Below are 17,119 nucleotides of genomic sequence, written 5' to 3'. Positions count from 1 at the left end.
CGATACATTCATTTCGTCGCATTAAAATAAGGTAAGGCTGAAAGGAACATATATACTACATAATATCTCCTACCAAAAGCATCAATATGAACTATGGTTTAACTTCAGGAGAGCAACGGCAGATTGTCCACCACCGTAGGTAATCTTGCATTCCCCGCGAAGCTACTCTCCGACATTAAGCAACCTCAGCCTTGAAATATATGTAGGTAAAGGTTATAATGACCGCCATACCAAATCCCAAAAAGAAAGAAGAGCGAATGGAGAAGGAGGATAGCTACTTACAACCAAAAAAACGGATTTCTGGAGCACATAGTAGTAAGATGAAGAAAATGCTTTAGGACACTCCCTCAATATCTAAAGCAAAGAGGATTTGTCATACTACATAATATCTGAAGAAATACAAGTCGCTATAGGTGCCGATAATTAAGGTGGATTGCCAGTCTCCTACCAAAAGTATCAATATGAACTATTGTTTAACTTCAGGAGAGCAATGGCAGATTGTCCACCACCGTAGGTAATCTTGCATTCCCCGCGAAGCTACTCTCCGACCTTAAGCAACCTCAGCCTTTAAATATAGGTAAAGCTTATGATCATGAATCCTCAGATGATAATGACCAGCATACCAAATCCCAAAAAGCAAAGAAGAGCGAATGGAGAAGGAGGATAGATACTTACAACCAAAAAACAGATTTCTGGAGCACATGGTAGTAAGATGAAGAAGATGTTCAATATCTAAAGCAAAGAGGATTTGTCAATGTTTTGCATAGACCTTAACGGTCTAAGCACACGGTGCTCTAAACTCCGATTTCAAGTCATGCATTTGGACATGATTTGATTTGGGACGGATACTATATAAATTCCTATGGATTTCCGAACTCGGCAATGCAACATCACATTTAGCTTCGACCTCCCCATGATTTTGGTTTAATCATCATCCAGGCTGAAAACCAGTTTCCGGTAGGACTTTGTAGTTAAATAAACTAATACACATTGCTGTAAACAACAATGCAATGCCTTCCGTCAATGCTAAGGCGGATGCGACGCCAATGCGTTCAGATAAGAATGCAGTTACAGTCTACAGGAAATATCAGTATCACAACAAGATTGTTCCCTTCTTATAAAGAAACTGGGCCTTCCATTCGCTGCAGTATACTGGATTAAAGTTTAAGTTCTGTTAAGTTTAAAGTTTGTTTAAGGCATTTTTCATCGTTCACTTTCTGTCGATCACCCATTACTCTGACATTTACTTCACTCAGTGTAATTTTAAAAAAACTTGGACCAAATATGTAAATCATTTGACTTAATAAAAAAAATCTATATTAGTCGTAAATTATTTTATAATCTTTTATGTACAACTAATTTATTCCAATTACAATAAATATTTTGTAAACTTATTCTACTGATTAAATAAAAATACTTTCATGTTTTGCTATTTAATAGGGATTCTATACTAAATGAATTCAGACGTTTTATATGTTTATTGTTCTCAATTTTCACATGTTCATTTATATCATTTTTAAATAGAAAATTTTTACAGGACACCAACGGCTTTACTTTCAGCTCACATAACTCGTTTTTGTTATCAATTAAATTGAGAGTTTTCTCTTCACTAGAACCTATAGAATTACTGCAATCAGTTGAAAAATTGCTATTAACAGTGTTCTCAGTACCGCCCACAACATCAATTTGGATATCTTCATTGTCATCACTTTCTGAATCTGTTGCACTTTGAGCATTTATACCATGCTGAGCTAAGTAGTCTGATTTCAATTGCTCCCAGTTGACATCGATTCCTTTAGAATGTAGTTTCCTCGCTTGTCTTTCTATGGCTTTGTCAATTCGCTTGAGTTTTTGTACTCTTTTGAATAAAAATATTAATTATTACTATAAATATTTTAATAAAATACTTAGTTTCTAAGAGATAATTACCTTAATTTGTGTTTTAATTCTTTTAATGGTATGGGATCACCCGAACAAGTCTGAGGATGAGCATTATGTGCAGGTCTTCCTGGTCCTTTTTTGGTGTTTTCTTTTTTACGCCATTTAGCTCTTCGATTTTGAAACCACACCTATAAGAAAATGCAATATAACAGATTAAGGCCATCAACAAGGATAAAGAAATCAGAATTGATCGTTCAATTTCTGATGTGCTCTACTTTGGGGACTTCTAACACCTTCAATTTTCTTGTTATGCCATATCAAGTTTTATGATGACCTAGAATTAGTTAGTAATAGTCATTTTATTCTTACTTTCCTCTGCTCCACACGATATTGATTGAATCGATTTAATAATTCTTTTAAACATTATTTGTTTAACTTTGCTGATAAAAAAATATGTGTAAATTATTTGAAATTAATATGCAGATTTCTACTGCTAATGACATTGTCAACACTCAATAACTACTTTGGAAAATGACTAACTAAAAAATGTTTACTTGGTAATTGGTTTAATAGGTGTTATTACACATTCACCAGGGACAAAAGTAGACATTAGGGGGCTACAAGCTTGTATGAATAAAACAAATTTTGTTCTGACAAGCCGCTCCTCTCTCTAGAATTGTTCCATGGGTTGTTAAACTAAAGCATGCAAAGAATTTAGTAATTCGGATAACCTTAACAGGCGTCGCTTTGACATTTAGATACATATATGCTACATCAAATCCGAAGAAATGCTAGGTGAAGGCCTTAGGCCACTATCGGGCATGTTCTGCGCACTTTTCATGGAAAATACATATTTGTTGATAAAAACAAAAACATCTTATATAGTATTCCACTGAACTTATCGTTCCTGGCCTGCTACCTTTATGATATAAATTTTATCATCTGTCATTGCCCCTATTTTCTTTCTGTCGGTAAATATGTTGCCGCCATATTTATTCTACTCCAATTTACGCATTCCGTTATTACCTGTAAGTTAGTGTTGTGATTAGGTAAACGGTGGTATATTTCTGTTTCTTGGTCTTCTATATAGAATACCAGTCCCCCTATTCCCCCAAATCCCTTCATCCGTGTAGCAATGGATTTCTACCTGTATTAGCTCTAATGTTCCGCTTGATCATAACAATCTGTCTGGGATCAGAGTTTCAAAGTTTGTGATCGGGCATTGACGATGACATGTCCTATAACCGTCTTTGGCCAGTTCGTCTAAAGTTATAGGCCGTTCGGCTGTAAGTTCTGCCTCATATATATTACATATGTTTCAATAGTCGAATATCTAGCAACGTTTACAAAGCCTTGATTGACGTACGCTGAACTCCCTATATTAGTTTGATATTACGCTTTTTGTCCAAAGAAGTAATTTTATAAAGCCAATGCGTCATAGTAGGACTAAGATGCCATTTCGTGCCTATGGTTCTCCTACATAGTGTCCAGCACCGATGTGCCTTCTTGATTCTATCCTGTATGTAGAGTATATTTAGCAATTTTTGACAGATTTCAGTCTTCGTCGAGTTAAGGCCAGGCCAAGGCCGTATACAGGGCCTCTTTAGTCCTTCTACAGACGTAACTTTGATCCTTTCTCCTTAGAAGTATACGCCCATTTCGTGCCTATGGTTCTCCTACATAGCGCCCAACATCGATGTGCCTTGTTGATTCTATCCTCTAGTAGTGTCTATTTAGCAATGTTTGTCTTTCTTGGGAAAAGACAGATTTCTGTCTTCGTCGAGTTAATGTCAGGTCAAGGCCGTATACAGAGCCTCTTCAGCCCTTATATACAAGTAATTTGAATCATTTCCCCTTAGAAGTGTCTAAATCCTTTCTCGTTTAGGGTTCTTAGGTGGCTGTTAATCATGGTTACCCAGAGTAAAGGGGGCAAAATGCTACCCTGTGGTGTACCGCGAAATACACTTTTTCTGTAAGTTATATCGTATGTCTCGCAGTTTATCCATCTGTTCCTTAGCATGCAGTCGATCCAATTACGGAGCACAAAAATACTAGTCTAAGGATTGAATAAGAGTATCAGTGTGCATATTATTGAAGGCGCGTTCGATGTCAATGGATACCGCCAGCGTATACAGTTTGCTATCGAACGATTCTCCTAATAATATACAATTTAATTTAATGTGGTTTCCACCAATCGACCCTTTACATAAGCATGCTATTTGTATTTGAGGTTTTCGTCAGGAATTCTGCTTTTAGTTATGCTGCTCCAAGGTTTTAAGTAGGAAGGACTAAATATTACCCTTGCCGTCTCCATTGGTAAAAGTGCCGGAAAAATAGCATTCGGTCCTGAAGCCGTATATGGTGCAAAACTTTTAATTGCAAGTTTGGAGCACTCTAATGAATTTTTATACTCTTCTAAGGGATTACAATGCTCAAAGACCTATGGATCCTTCACTAATAGCCATTTTGGCCTCCGGTAGGTTAGTGGTTAGTTTTCTAGTCTGGTAGATCAGAGGTGGTGGGTTCGATTGCCACCTGAGGCACTAGTTAAGGAGCGCACAACAGGCTCGATAGAGGCCTACGTTTATTTATTCGGATTTAATGTATATACATCCTCCTTTCAAACTAACAAACTAACTAATAGCCATTTTAAAATAATTTGGAAAAATGGCCCCATAATTATCCCAGATATGATAATAAACGGATTTTTCCAATAAATATGAATAATCCAATATAGAGCTATAAATTTGGTTTAGAAATTTGACTCAAAGTAGTCACATAAATAGATTGATTCCTATCCCCTACTTCGTTCAACGTTTAAACAATTCTTATTGATTAAAACACACGTTGTATGTCCAATTACAAGAATATTATTTCTCAATTTTTTTTCTGTTTTCTGTTTTTTATTTTAATACGAGTTTAATGTATTAAATTGTGAATTATTAATAATGATAATGATTAAATAATAACTATAAATTTCATGTTGAATGATTATTTTAAATCGAGCAATTTGTCACAAACTGTTTTTAGTTTTTAATAATACGGTTCCATTCAATATCACTTGAACAATGTGTGTGTTTGTGTGTATGTATGTATGTATCTACGGCTAGAAAAATTGTAAATTTGTTTAACTACATAAATATTAAATACAATATTGTTTGCCATACTAACAAAAAAAATATGTAAGTATATACAACTAAAATTATAATAATAAATATGTGCATTCAATTACTGCATTAAGTTGCAATGTGCTGTTAAAGGGATTTGCAAAAAATTGTGTTTTATTTTAATAGAATTTTTGGTTGGTTTTAGTTCAAAGATTTTTTTTCTCAAAATTAAAGGGCTTATTGTTAAGATTGATTGTTTTTAGATTGACTGTATATATAACATTAATTATTTAAACACCCCATTGTTTACATATAACGTGCATATAACTAAGTAAATCAGGGGTTAACAGACCCTGCAATTTGGGTGGCTGCTTTACTAGAGATGTCTAACCTATGTATGTAAATGTACGTTTTAAAGTCACCCACTTAGGTATATAACAAACTCGAACATACCCGAGGCGCACAAAAACGAATCTATCATAAGAATATCGATATATCCGATTTACAGTACTCTGACATCACAGCTACTACTTATTTTAATATCATTCGCGTGAACCTCATCAATTCAAACGTCCTGCTACTGAATCAGAATTTATGTATATCGAACAAGTGTTCAACAATACTATATGGCCTGAACACACCCGTAAAATTCCCACTGAATAAGTCATTTGCATTAAAGGAAAGGAATTTCTCCTAATTCCCCTTTCTGCAGGTGAACAGTTTGTTGGCAGTCTATTGACTGGTACCCAAAACAGTTAAAAGTTTGAATGATTCGCCATTTCATTAAAAGACGTCCGACATGCATGAAGTAATGTTTGATATCTTGCTAATTATATAGACAAATGATGCTATATTGGTCGTCTTAGTCTGAAACAATCTTCTCATTGTATATTATGACTATAGGTTAGGTTAATAGTCCATTAAACCTAGATCAATCTAGATCACTATCGTGTCTGTTGTCTGCTCCTTTTTATGGAAAGTATTTGTTGTTAAAAACAAAAACCTTATATAGTGATCAATCGTCCGATATTCAAAAACCCACTTTCCTGGACGTTATTCCTAAAAATTTTCCAATCAGTTTTTGTGAGGAATATTATGTCGTAAATAATATTACTCCCAAGATATTTGTATCAAATTTCGACGAAAGCCTGACAATGGCAGAGATTCAGATGAAGCTCTACATTCATTCTGAATCAGCATGACCAGTTTTGTCTAGTTGTGCCTGTAAGCCTGTGTCTCCACTCAAAATACGTACCTTCATACTAACCTCAGACATGCTTATTTTGAGGAGGCTCTCGTTGAAATCACCCTATAGGTTCTTAGTGGTTGTTTTTGGGATTCTTTCGGCCATATTTTAAATTCGGCCCTCCTTTCGTCAAATGGTTTTGCGTTTGTCAAATTAAATACCTCGAACTTACTTCCCTTGAAAGCAATTAAATTCGCTCTTTCGTAGCCGAGTAGGTACTCCCGAGTGCACCGGCACCCATATGATTTAACTTTATCACCTGATATCCCACCTCCTGGCTGTGGGTAAATATGTTAAACCTATTGGCGCCATATTTATTCTAATCCAATTTACGCATTCCGTTATTATTCGGACTTCTGCCTGGAAGTTAGTATTGTGACTAGGTAAACTGTAATTTATTTCTGTTTCTGGATCTTCAATAGAGTACCCAATTTAGAGCCATCCGTATTACAACGAATTCCTGTGGTTATTTGCTCCAATTTTCTGCTTGAACATGACATTCTATTTGGAATCAGTGTTTCAAAGTTTCCGACATATTCTGTGACTGGTATGCGTTGGGACACATCTGATGTTTGTGTATAACCTTCCAATATGCCAAATATACATTGATGATGTATCCTATAACCGCATTTGGTCAGTTCGCCTAAAGTTAAAAGCCGGTCGGCTGTAAATGCTGTCACATATCTTATATACGTTTCAATGTGTGGATGTAATGCTAATGGCACCAATTATACCCAAGCAGCAGATATGTGGAACTCCCTGTTTGATGTTACAAATTTGTCCAAAGAACTCTGCCAGATTATTGAAGCATACGTTAGCATTTGTCTAATCACTTTTTTATAAAGCCAATGTGTCATAGTATGACTAAGGGCACAGCGAGGCTTAACTCATCCGGAAGTTGGAAATCTAGAACATATGGACACGCTAAGATTTTAAGCCAATTACTTCCAATCTTGAACTAACCATCCGATTATATTACCCCACACACGAATTTTGATAGAGTTTTCAAAGTCAGAGTTCCTTCTAGGAGCGAGTGGTGTAGGGGTAACCTACAGAGCGAATATACAACCAGAATCTTTATAGATGGTTCTATAATGAACTTTGGTGTTGTTTCTGGTGTCTTCAATGAAGAAGCTGGGGTAAGTATATCTCACCGTTTTCCCAACAACTGTAGTGTCTTTCAGGCTGAAATATTCGCGATAATGTTTAAGCTTAATGATATCCTGAGATTTCTCACTGCTACAGGCTGGATCTAATACTATGCAATACTACATCTGACGAGTAGAGTGGTCCGGTCAAAACGGAGTCTCTTCGACTCTACTTGAATGTTCGCGCGCGGTGAACTACCACGTTAACCAACCGGCCAACTAAGGCCCCATTTCTTGCCTATGGTTCTTCTCGTGGCAATATGCAAATTTGGACTGACAAAATCTTAGTACACCGATCTTAATATATGAGAAAGTATACTACAGAGTGCTATATTATACTATATATTCAGTAGCTGATCCTGTCATGGGGAACTGTTGGGTAGCAGCTTTTTTGTGAATCTATTTAATGTACATGTAAATCAGTGATGCCAAGTGTAGGGATTTTTCCCTTTTTGTAGGGATTTTTTTCAAAAATTTCATGTGTAGGGAAAAAGGGAAAGATTTCTTACTATTGTCAAATTGTAGGGATTTTTCAATTTCATAGTTTTTAACAACTAAAAATATACACTTTCATGTATTAAAAAAATGAATTTAATCCCAGGAAAAACTTACATTGAAAAGTAATGAGTTAAATAGCTAATAAAACCTCTTTTCACTACTTCTTCATTAGCATTTTAAGTCATTATTTTAACACGGTGATGTCATTGGAGGCAAGTAATTCTACGCACGCTTACAAATAGGGACTTAAAGAAGTACTTGCAATTTCCCTTACAAAACAGTTGTTGAGTAAGTTGTTTTGTTTTTTAATAATAAAAAGAGCCAGCTAGAATACGAACCAGGGGCTTCGGTTTGTTAGTCAAATGTTCTACACACTGCACCACTGCTTAGCTATTTTATTGCGCGTCAAATAATGGTTTTCACAAACAAAACTAATTTTGTTTTATTTTTTTAAAACACAATTCTTAAAACGCAATTAAATAAAATGTGCAAACAAAATGACAAAGCCGAAAATAAAGTACTTCTATATCAGATTATAAGAAATTCATTACTAGAGTACTTCTATGTAATGCAGACGGTAAGTAGTAGTCATTGAAAAGTAAGTGGTTATGGAAGTACAACCCATTACCGAGTTTATGCTGGGATGTTCTGAAAATTTATAAAAGTAAACCGCGAAAAGTAAACGCAAAAGTAAACCTTATTTAAAATAATTATTTTATGAAAATTTTTTTGTTGGAGGCACATAAAATAAATTTTTATCACGATTCGATATACTGCCATAAATCTTTCAATTGTTTTTTTTTAATCTTAACTGAAGAGTCAGGGTTGGAAGATTTGTATGATGTAAAATTGAAAGAAAAAAAAAATTAAAATTTAAATTCTAGAAATTTCATTCCTAAAAATTAAAAAAAATACATACCATATATGTATATTGTAAAACGGAGCTAATATTTTAGTTTTTGATGTTATTTTTGTAATTTTTTAAGATAAACTTTGAAAAAAATGGAAAAAAGTAGTGTAGGGAAAAATGTAGGGAAAATAAAAAGTGGGTGTAGGGAAAAAAGGGATTTTTTCTCATAAGCGTAGGGATTTCTGAAAAAAATCTCCTGGCATCACTGATGTAAATATACCTCTAACCAAAACTACTTCATTCGGCATATCCACACATAATACGAGCATTGTAGCAACTCGTATTGTATTGTTAATTTGATAGAAATTCATATTCATTTTGACAATAATGGCGCTCACAGTGGATCTTAAATGATTTTGTTCAGTACAATGAATTTGAATGAGTTTAACAAGTATTTTATGAATTTAGTTAGTTTGAATTTTATACACTGAAACATGTTTGTGTGTATGTATGTATTTGAATAAATGTATGTATGTGTGTGGAAACATACTCGTATAATGACTAAATTCAATATTAAATAGTTTTATAGTAATTTCCATTTAATTTCAATACATTGAAAATTGTTTTTCTAGCTGAAGTCATGCAATTTTTAGACCAACTAGACAAATTTTATTTAATAAAATTTACTTTATTTTAGTGGTTTGTGCAGGAAGTTATGAGTTGGAAACTTATGTATATACTAAACTAGTTATTTAACCTAAAACTTTGGGCCTCCCGATCATTTAGAATATTAGTTATTTAAACATAGGCATATCCTAGGAGGAAATCAAATTACTCTTTCAAGACACGAATGTCGAGTGCTTAACGTGAACACCTGCCTTGACGGCCTTATTTCACGGTGGTCTTTTTCATATAATGGGTAGACTAGAGACGGTCTACCACGCACTCCTGAATCCTTCTATAAAAAATTCAGGTGGCAATTTTTGTACATGACTGAGCCGGTCCATGTACAACAAGCACTTTGCTGAAGAACTCAAGCTATCCCCGTTGCGTAATGATAGGCAGCTGTCATTTAAAGTCATAGAAGGGTCGACTACCCCAACATGATGTCATAAAAGATTGCATTATTTCAAATGCAATCCCCATCAACTAATGACCCATTCCAGTGGATTCCTTAACCTCTTAAAGCCCGCGCAACCCCACTACTGAGCTGACTCTATTGATTTGGCAACAGCACCTAGAGATGTATTTGGTAGTCAATAAATCAGGATCCCTCTGTATGTCAGATAATATGACAAAGGATGTAGAAATTTCCAAAGTTAATTCGAACCCAATAATTGCCCCGACAAGTTGAGGGAACGCATCTCAACCATAAGTCGCGTAGCATGAAACAATATGAATCCTGTTGAGATGGCAACAGCACCGAAAACTTCCCTGAAGTAAAAGGTCTACTAAATCAGTACTAGTCTCCTTTCAGACAGAGGAGTTTTTCCCGATCGTTCACCAATTACATCAGTTCCATTCTCAGACCATAAAGAACGATCTACAGAATGACAGGCTACTACCAAGTGTCAACCTGAAAATTCCCCAACATATACTGGCGCCCTACTACGCGAAGAGTAAAAAATACTCAACGGGTTCAGGATTCCAGCATAAGTTGCTCCGTCATATCACCCAGTGACATCTGTTGAGATGGCAACAGAGAGAATCCAGACATATTTGGCATTTGGCAGTCCTTAAACTAACATTCACTCCCCGCGAATTTGGGTATAAACCACAGACATTAAGTGGATCCCGAAGAGTTCTGAGGGCAGCCGGTCACCCGTAGTGCCAGATTATATGGTACTCTGGTTAGACCCCATGTCAAATCATTCCAAGGAAAGGCCGAGGATACATTTGATCATCGCCAGCTTATAGTCCCGGCCGACTAGAGGTATTGGTAGCACCTCTATACCCCGGGATTGCAAAAAACCAAGATGTAGTTTTTCATCAAGGAAACATGCCCCGGGGGGAACTTTTGGAGACTGTAAACATACATTCACTTATACTTCAAATACGAGAACAAGATGTTATAGCAACTGCAACAAGCTCCATATTCCAAAAAAAAAAAAACTTTTAACAAAATCTTAAAATTTTACAAACAACCCATGTAGTTTTCTTTTCAACCCTTTTTTGTAGACATTCCTTTAAATTTTCCTATCATAGAAATTGATGTATCATGCCAAGAAACAATTTAAGCTTAAATGTCATTTCTACCCGTAATCACAATCGACATGAACTTGTCGATGATTGTAGGAATAAAAAAAATAAAGAAAAACAACAAAAAATCGAAAATAGCAAACGTCAAGTGATGATGAACATACTCGTAACCTGCATGTGGTGGTGGCATGAACAATCAGACACACAAACAGTTGGTTGCACTTTGCTCATTTTTTTTTCTGTGATGTGGAGCAATTGAAATTATTTAATTTGTGCAACATTAATGGAATAAATGTAATGGCAGATAATAATGTTGTAATGATGCAAGAGAATGGTATAATTGGATTACAGACAATTGAAATGTAATTTTTTGTTTAAATTTTATTACAATTTATGACATGTTGCCGGTAAAAAGAAGGGGTTTAGACATCTATACATTCTATTATTACAAATTTACAAAACTATATGAATACGGTTAATTGGCGAATAAGAAATAACTTATTATTTGTAATATTAATGAAATATTTTCATATTTACCGCTAAACGACTCTCCTTGAGATTCAAACGTAATGCTAGAGCCTCACGTATATAAACATCTGGATAATGATTTGTTAAAAAAGTTCTCTCCAGTTCGTCTAGTTGCCATGAGTTGAAATTTGTACGGTTTCGTCTTCGTTTAGAACTGTTGCTTTCGTTGTCTTCATCATAATCATCTTCATTGCAAAGGGATTCTGAAAGGAAAAACAAATATTATAAATAAAATTTTTTGCTTTGAAAATTCTTCTTAAATTACTGAAAGAAAAATTCTTTTAATCATAGAAACATTTTTAAAAATTGCTCGAATCTTTTGTAAAGAGGAAACTTTATCCTTAGAGAATAAAATTGAAAACTTTATAAATAACTATAAAAATTGTACAAAATCATAGACTAAGGCCCGTTTTCTTAATGTGTCTGCTAGTAAATGTCGACATAAACCGTCCGTTAACAATTTTGGTTTTCTCAATATACATTATTTTCATTTGGCAATACTTCTCAAAATTGTTGTGAAAGTTGCGAACTCTGTCTTCAAGTGACAAGATGTTGACATAAATCAACTGTTTTCTAAATGTGAAAACAAAATAACAGAAAATAAAATCAAGAAAACAAATATTTTAAAAACCAAATAAAATCTTAAAAGATGACGGATAAAAAGCAACGTGGGAAAAATGTTACTCCTGAAGAGGAACTGCTGCTTTTAGATTTGGTTATAAGTCAAAAACATATATTGAAGAACAAAAAATCGGACGCAGTCAATTGGAAAATAAAAAATGAAACGTGGATGAAGTGGAAAGAATCCTTTAAGAGCCAGAATGGAATACACTGTCCCTGGAAAACATTAAGGGACAAATACGATAATATGAAACCGAAATCCAAAATGGAGCTGGCCACTGGATAATACAGTTGGTATTGGAATTATTTTGAAAGAAAACTATTCTTTCCGTCGAATTAAAATTGATGGTGTATTATTTCCAAATTCATTTGTTGAAATTACAATTATAATAAATGACACATCAAAGCGTTTAATTTTCGGTTCTCTATACATACCATGTAATTAAAATTTTTCTATAATTTATAACAGAAACTTTTGTAAAAATTACGATGGAATAATATTAGGCAAAAAATATTGCCTGGGGTGATAATTTACACGGAAATACATTATTTAACTGGTTAAAAGATTTTTCTGCAGAATTTTTAAGAATTTCTGACAAAATTCCTTCATTTCCCAATAATTTATCTTACTTAGATCACTTTATAGCTCTAACTTGATAAACATTACAAATCCAAATTATAGAATAATAAATCTTTATCAACATTTTTTGATCATTTTCCTCTAAAATTAAAACTTGAGTTTATAAGTTTTGAGTTCATATTAAAAAAAACTCGTTTATTAACTTCGTTTAAAGACACAAATTGAAAAAATTTGAAAATGACATTGAAATAATATAAGACCATTTTTTATATGCCTATATAATACTACTCACCACCGCATCTTTGTGTTTCATACATGCCTCTGAAGCTCCATATAGAAGCATTTTGAATAAGTTCTCGAGCTATATCATTTCTGACCATTGATGTCCCGTTGCGTAACTTTCGAGATGCAAAAACATCATTCTGTTTACAACCTCGCAGATGGGACGACCTCTGTAGACCGATATACGAATCCATCAAATAAGCCAAAGACAATGTTCTTACTCATAGATAATATACTGTGGTACAGAGTAATCTGACAAGGAAAATTCAATAGTATCACATGTATAAGAACCTTACTTGCATCCAGCACCGGCACCTCCATCCCGTATCACATACATTTGACACCAACTCATGTCCCACAGCTACTTATTATAGACTTTACCTTACATCAGTATTTTAACCAAGAATCTCTTACCGTGAGTTTAGGTTTAAATCACAGCCTCCACTTGCATCCCGAAGGAACCACTAATCGGAACAAGACAAAGTCCGAAACTCTGCCCTGTGGGTTACCGGTTCCCGTGGTACTAGCTTATAAGTCTTCGTGGTTCGACCCCAGGTCAAATCATTCCAAGGAAAGGCCGAGGATACATTTAACACTACCAGTTTATAGTCCCGGCAGACTAGAGGTAGGACCTCCTTTCCCCGGGAAGACGGACAAGACAATATATTTTATAATCGGACTATGACTCCAAATTCTCTCTAGTGTAAAACGACTAGTGTATCTCATTCTTTTCAGCATTTTATACATATTAGAACGTTGATAACGCCAATACCTAAAAAGGAAGTGGCAAAGAACCCTGATAATTGCCGCCCAATGTTCAGCACTTTCCAATGTCATGTCAAATATTTAAGGTCCAACAAATTACTTAGCGAACGTCAGTATGTATGGACCACTACGAATCCAATTATCATTTTGGCGAAAGAAGAGTGGTGGATTTGAACTTCTTTCAAAAATAATTGCATTTGGTGTTGGCAATCATTTCTCTTGAGCTCTCTCAGAGATTGATCCACTCGAGTTGATTTAGGTGGAATTTCATCAAACGAGTTTAGTATAAATTCAAGGCTCTGTTCTTTCCGCTACTTTGATTCTTATTTTCATAAACGACCTTCATCAACATCTGCAATTCTTCAATCAATTATAGGTTAAGCCTTTTGGAAAATTTGGCAATGAGACAAAATTTTTCAAGTCTTCAAATACAATTTTGAAGCTATTCGAACGCGTACAGGAAAGGGCGAAGGAACTTATTGCTGACAGTAGGGTATTTAAGTCCAATTGAACAAGGAGAAAATATCTTCTAAAAAGGTTTCTCTTTTATAATTAAAGAACGAAAGTATTGAACAAGATCGACGAATGGACTACAAAAGAAACGGAGCTAAAGTGGTTCAATATTACCAAAGCAATTAATGGCAAAGCAAATTAACAAAAGCAATGGGGTGACCCTCACAAGAGCTGGACGAGAAGCTTCCTCAAAATGAGCAAGTCTAAGGTTAGTATGATGGTACGTATTCGTCCCGCACAAACTTTGATTGGACGTCTAGGAAACTGAGTTTCAGAACTTCAATGCAAAGGGAAGCATAAAGGACCCAATAGAGGCACGTCATGTAAATGACCCTCCACAATAGTACATTTTAATGATCAGGAGTGTCTTAAAGATGTGTTAGAAGTACACGATCAACGATCCACCAAAATGACCTGTTCTTTGTTCTTTTATAAGTATTAAAATGGAACAAATGGCCTTCGAGTGTTCTAGCTAATTTGCGGGCATTCCATCTAACTTAATCTATACTGTAATTGTTATATTTGATAAGGATCGAGATAATAAAAAGACATTATCTTGGTTAAAAATACACATTAAACCTATATTAGCCGATTTGCTAAATATATAAACGAAATTGTTCCTTTTGAAACAGTTTCTTTAAAATATTAATTAAATTTCTAATTTTAAATGATAAATAGAATTATTAATTTAAATTATAACATTCAATGTTAAAAAAAGAAGAGCAGCATTTGAACGTCAACAACAAAAATACTTAAAAAGTTATTTACAATAACAACAAAAGGATACAGTCAAGAAGTCAACAATGACAATGATTTAGATAATTTTATTTATTATGCCCAAGAGATTGTTCTACAAACAAAGAAGACAAAATATGTATGCAAGGATAACAAGAATTACAACACTTACATACATACATATGTATGTATATGAAAGGAAAACGAGTACTCTTTTATTTTATTTACTCTTTCAAGTGCGATGAGCCTCAACTCCCCATTGATTTCTAACCAAAAACATACATTACAACAATACAACACATACGTTTACAAGTTAAATATTCAACACGACATTGAAACTGAATCGAAAAGGAAAAGGAGGCGTTGGAATAAGGGATGAAGAATTTCTATTGTTGTTGTGACGATAATGAATGTGTTCTCTTTCTTAGTACTTTTACAAGTTTGTATTTATTTGGGCACAATAACAACAATATAAAGTCGAGCTCATACATACATATGTATATTTACACATGTAATAACAACAACATTATACAATACATATTTAAAAATCACAGATGTGTGATGTATTGACTTGTAATAGAATCTTTTTTATTGGACTCTTTATCTGTTGGCAAACTCTTGGATATTCTTATTTGAGTACAAGTATGGGGATATGTCACGTCTTTTTCTTTTTTTATTATTTAGCGGTTTACCTCTAATTTATTTTTCATTAATTTTGTGCATTTCTTGTTTGTCTTATAGACTCGATTAATATAAAATTTTAATTTTGAACCAAGTCTTCCATTAAGTACAACCATAGTTTGATATGCTAAATTCCTACGCCTTCAAGGCGTCAATTATCAGCATAAACTAGTGACTTCACGAGACCTGACAGGAAATAATCAAGAGGCGTACGTACGACCTTGGAGTTCAATTGACAGCTCCATTTCTCGAAATCAAGTTATCGCCAAATGTTGATTTCAATAAATCAATGGTTGCGGTATGGCAACTAGCGCTAACCCACATTTAGTAAGGTAGTTAGTTAGTAGTAGTTAGTTAGTTAGTTAGTTAGTTAGTTAGTTAGTTAGTTAGTTAGTTAGTTAGTTAGTTAGTTTAGTTAGTTAGTTAGTTAGTTAGTTAGTTAGTTAGTTAGTTAGTTAGTTAGTAGTTAGTTAGTTAGTTAGTTAGTTAGTTAGTTAGTTAGTTAGTTAGTTAGTTAGTTAGTTAGTTAGTTAGTTAGTTAGTTAGTTAGTTAGTTAGTTAGTTAGTTAGTAGTTAGTTAGTTAGTTAGTAGTTAGTTAGTTAGTTAGTTAGTTAGTTAGTTAGTTAGTTAGTTAGTTAGTTAGTTAGTTAGTTAGTTAGTTAGTTAGTTAGTTAGTTAGTTAGTTAGTTAGTTAGTTAGTTAGTTAGTTAGTTAGTTAGTTAGTTAGTTAGTTAGTTAGTTAGTTAGTTAGTTAGTTAGTTAGTTAGTTAGTTAGTTAGTTAGTTAGTTAGTTAGTTAGTTAGTTAGTTAGTTAGTTAGTTAGTTAGTTAGTTAGTTAGTTAGTTAGTTAGTTAGTTAGTTAGTTAGTTAGTTAGTTAGTTAGTTAGTTAGTTAGTTAGTTAGTTAGTTAGTTAGTTAGTTAGTTAGTTAGTTAGTTAGTTAGTTAGTTAGTTAGTTAGTTAGTTAGTTAGTTAGTTAGTTAGTTAGTTAGTTAGTTAGTTAGTTAGTTAGTTAGTTAGTTAGTTAGTTAGTTAGTTAGTTAGTAGTTAGTTAGTTAGTTAGTTAGTTAGTTAGTTAGTAGTTAGTTAGTTAGTTAGTTAGTTAGTTAGTTAGTTAGTTAGTTAGTTAGTTAGTTAGTTAGTTAGTTAGTTAGTTAGTTAGTTAGTTAGTTAGTTAGTTAGTTAGTTAGTAGTTAGTTAGTTAGTTAGTTAGTTAGTTAGTAGTTAGTTAGTTAGTTAGTTAGTTAGTTAGTTAGTTAGTTAGTTAGTTAGTTAGTTAGTAGTTAGTTAGTTAGTTAGTTAGTAGTTAGTTAGTTAGTTAGTTAGTTAGTTAGTTAGTTAGTTAGTTAGTTAGTTAGTTAGTTAGTTAGTTAGTTAGTTAGTTAGTTAGTTAGTAGTTAGTTAGTTAGTTAGTTAGTTAGTTAGTAGTTAGTTAGTTAGTTAGTTAGTTAGTTAGTTAGTTAGTTAGTAGTTAGTTAGTTAGTT

At 33.7% G+C, this 17,119-nt stretch overlaps 1 protein-coding gene across 1 annotated transcript in view; it reads right to left on the bottom strand.

Moving 5' to 3' along the window:
- Positions 1 to 1,419: 1,419 nt before the first annotated feature.
- LOC119599650 (homeobox protein unc-4-like) overlaps positions 1,420 to 17,119 on the bottom strand; it is a 74,509-nt gene continuing 58,809 nt past the window's right edge. Inside the window, exons 2-4 of the mRNA XM_037949524.1 lie at positions 11,467 to 11,660; positions 1,930 to 2,069; positions 1,420 to 1,858 (exon numbers count right to left, since the gene is read on the bottom strand). Coding sequence (XP_037805452.1) covers positions 1,420 to 1,858; positions 1,930 to 2,069; positions 11,467 to 11,660 — 773 coding nt within the window. The remainder of the gene's footprint in view (positions 1,859 to 1,929; positions 2,070 to 11,466; positions 11,661 to 17,119) is intronic.

The sequence above is a fragment of the Lucilia sericata genome, unplaced genomic scaffold, assembly GCF_015586225.1.
Source record: "Lucilia sericata isolate MDLA Ls3-8-SP2 unplaced genomic scaffold, ASM1558622v1 Contig000084F_arrow, whole genome shotgun sequence".
NCBI classification, from domain to species: Eukaryota; Metazoa; Arthropoda; class Insecta; order Diptera; family Calliphoridae; genus Lucilia; species Lucilia sericata.
The sequence above is the reverse complement of the archived record's forward strand: the minus strand, read 5'-3'. Positions and strand labels throughout refer to the sequence as shown.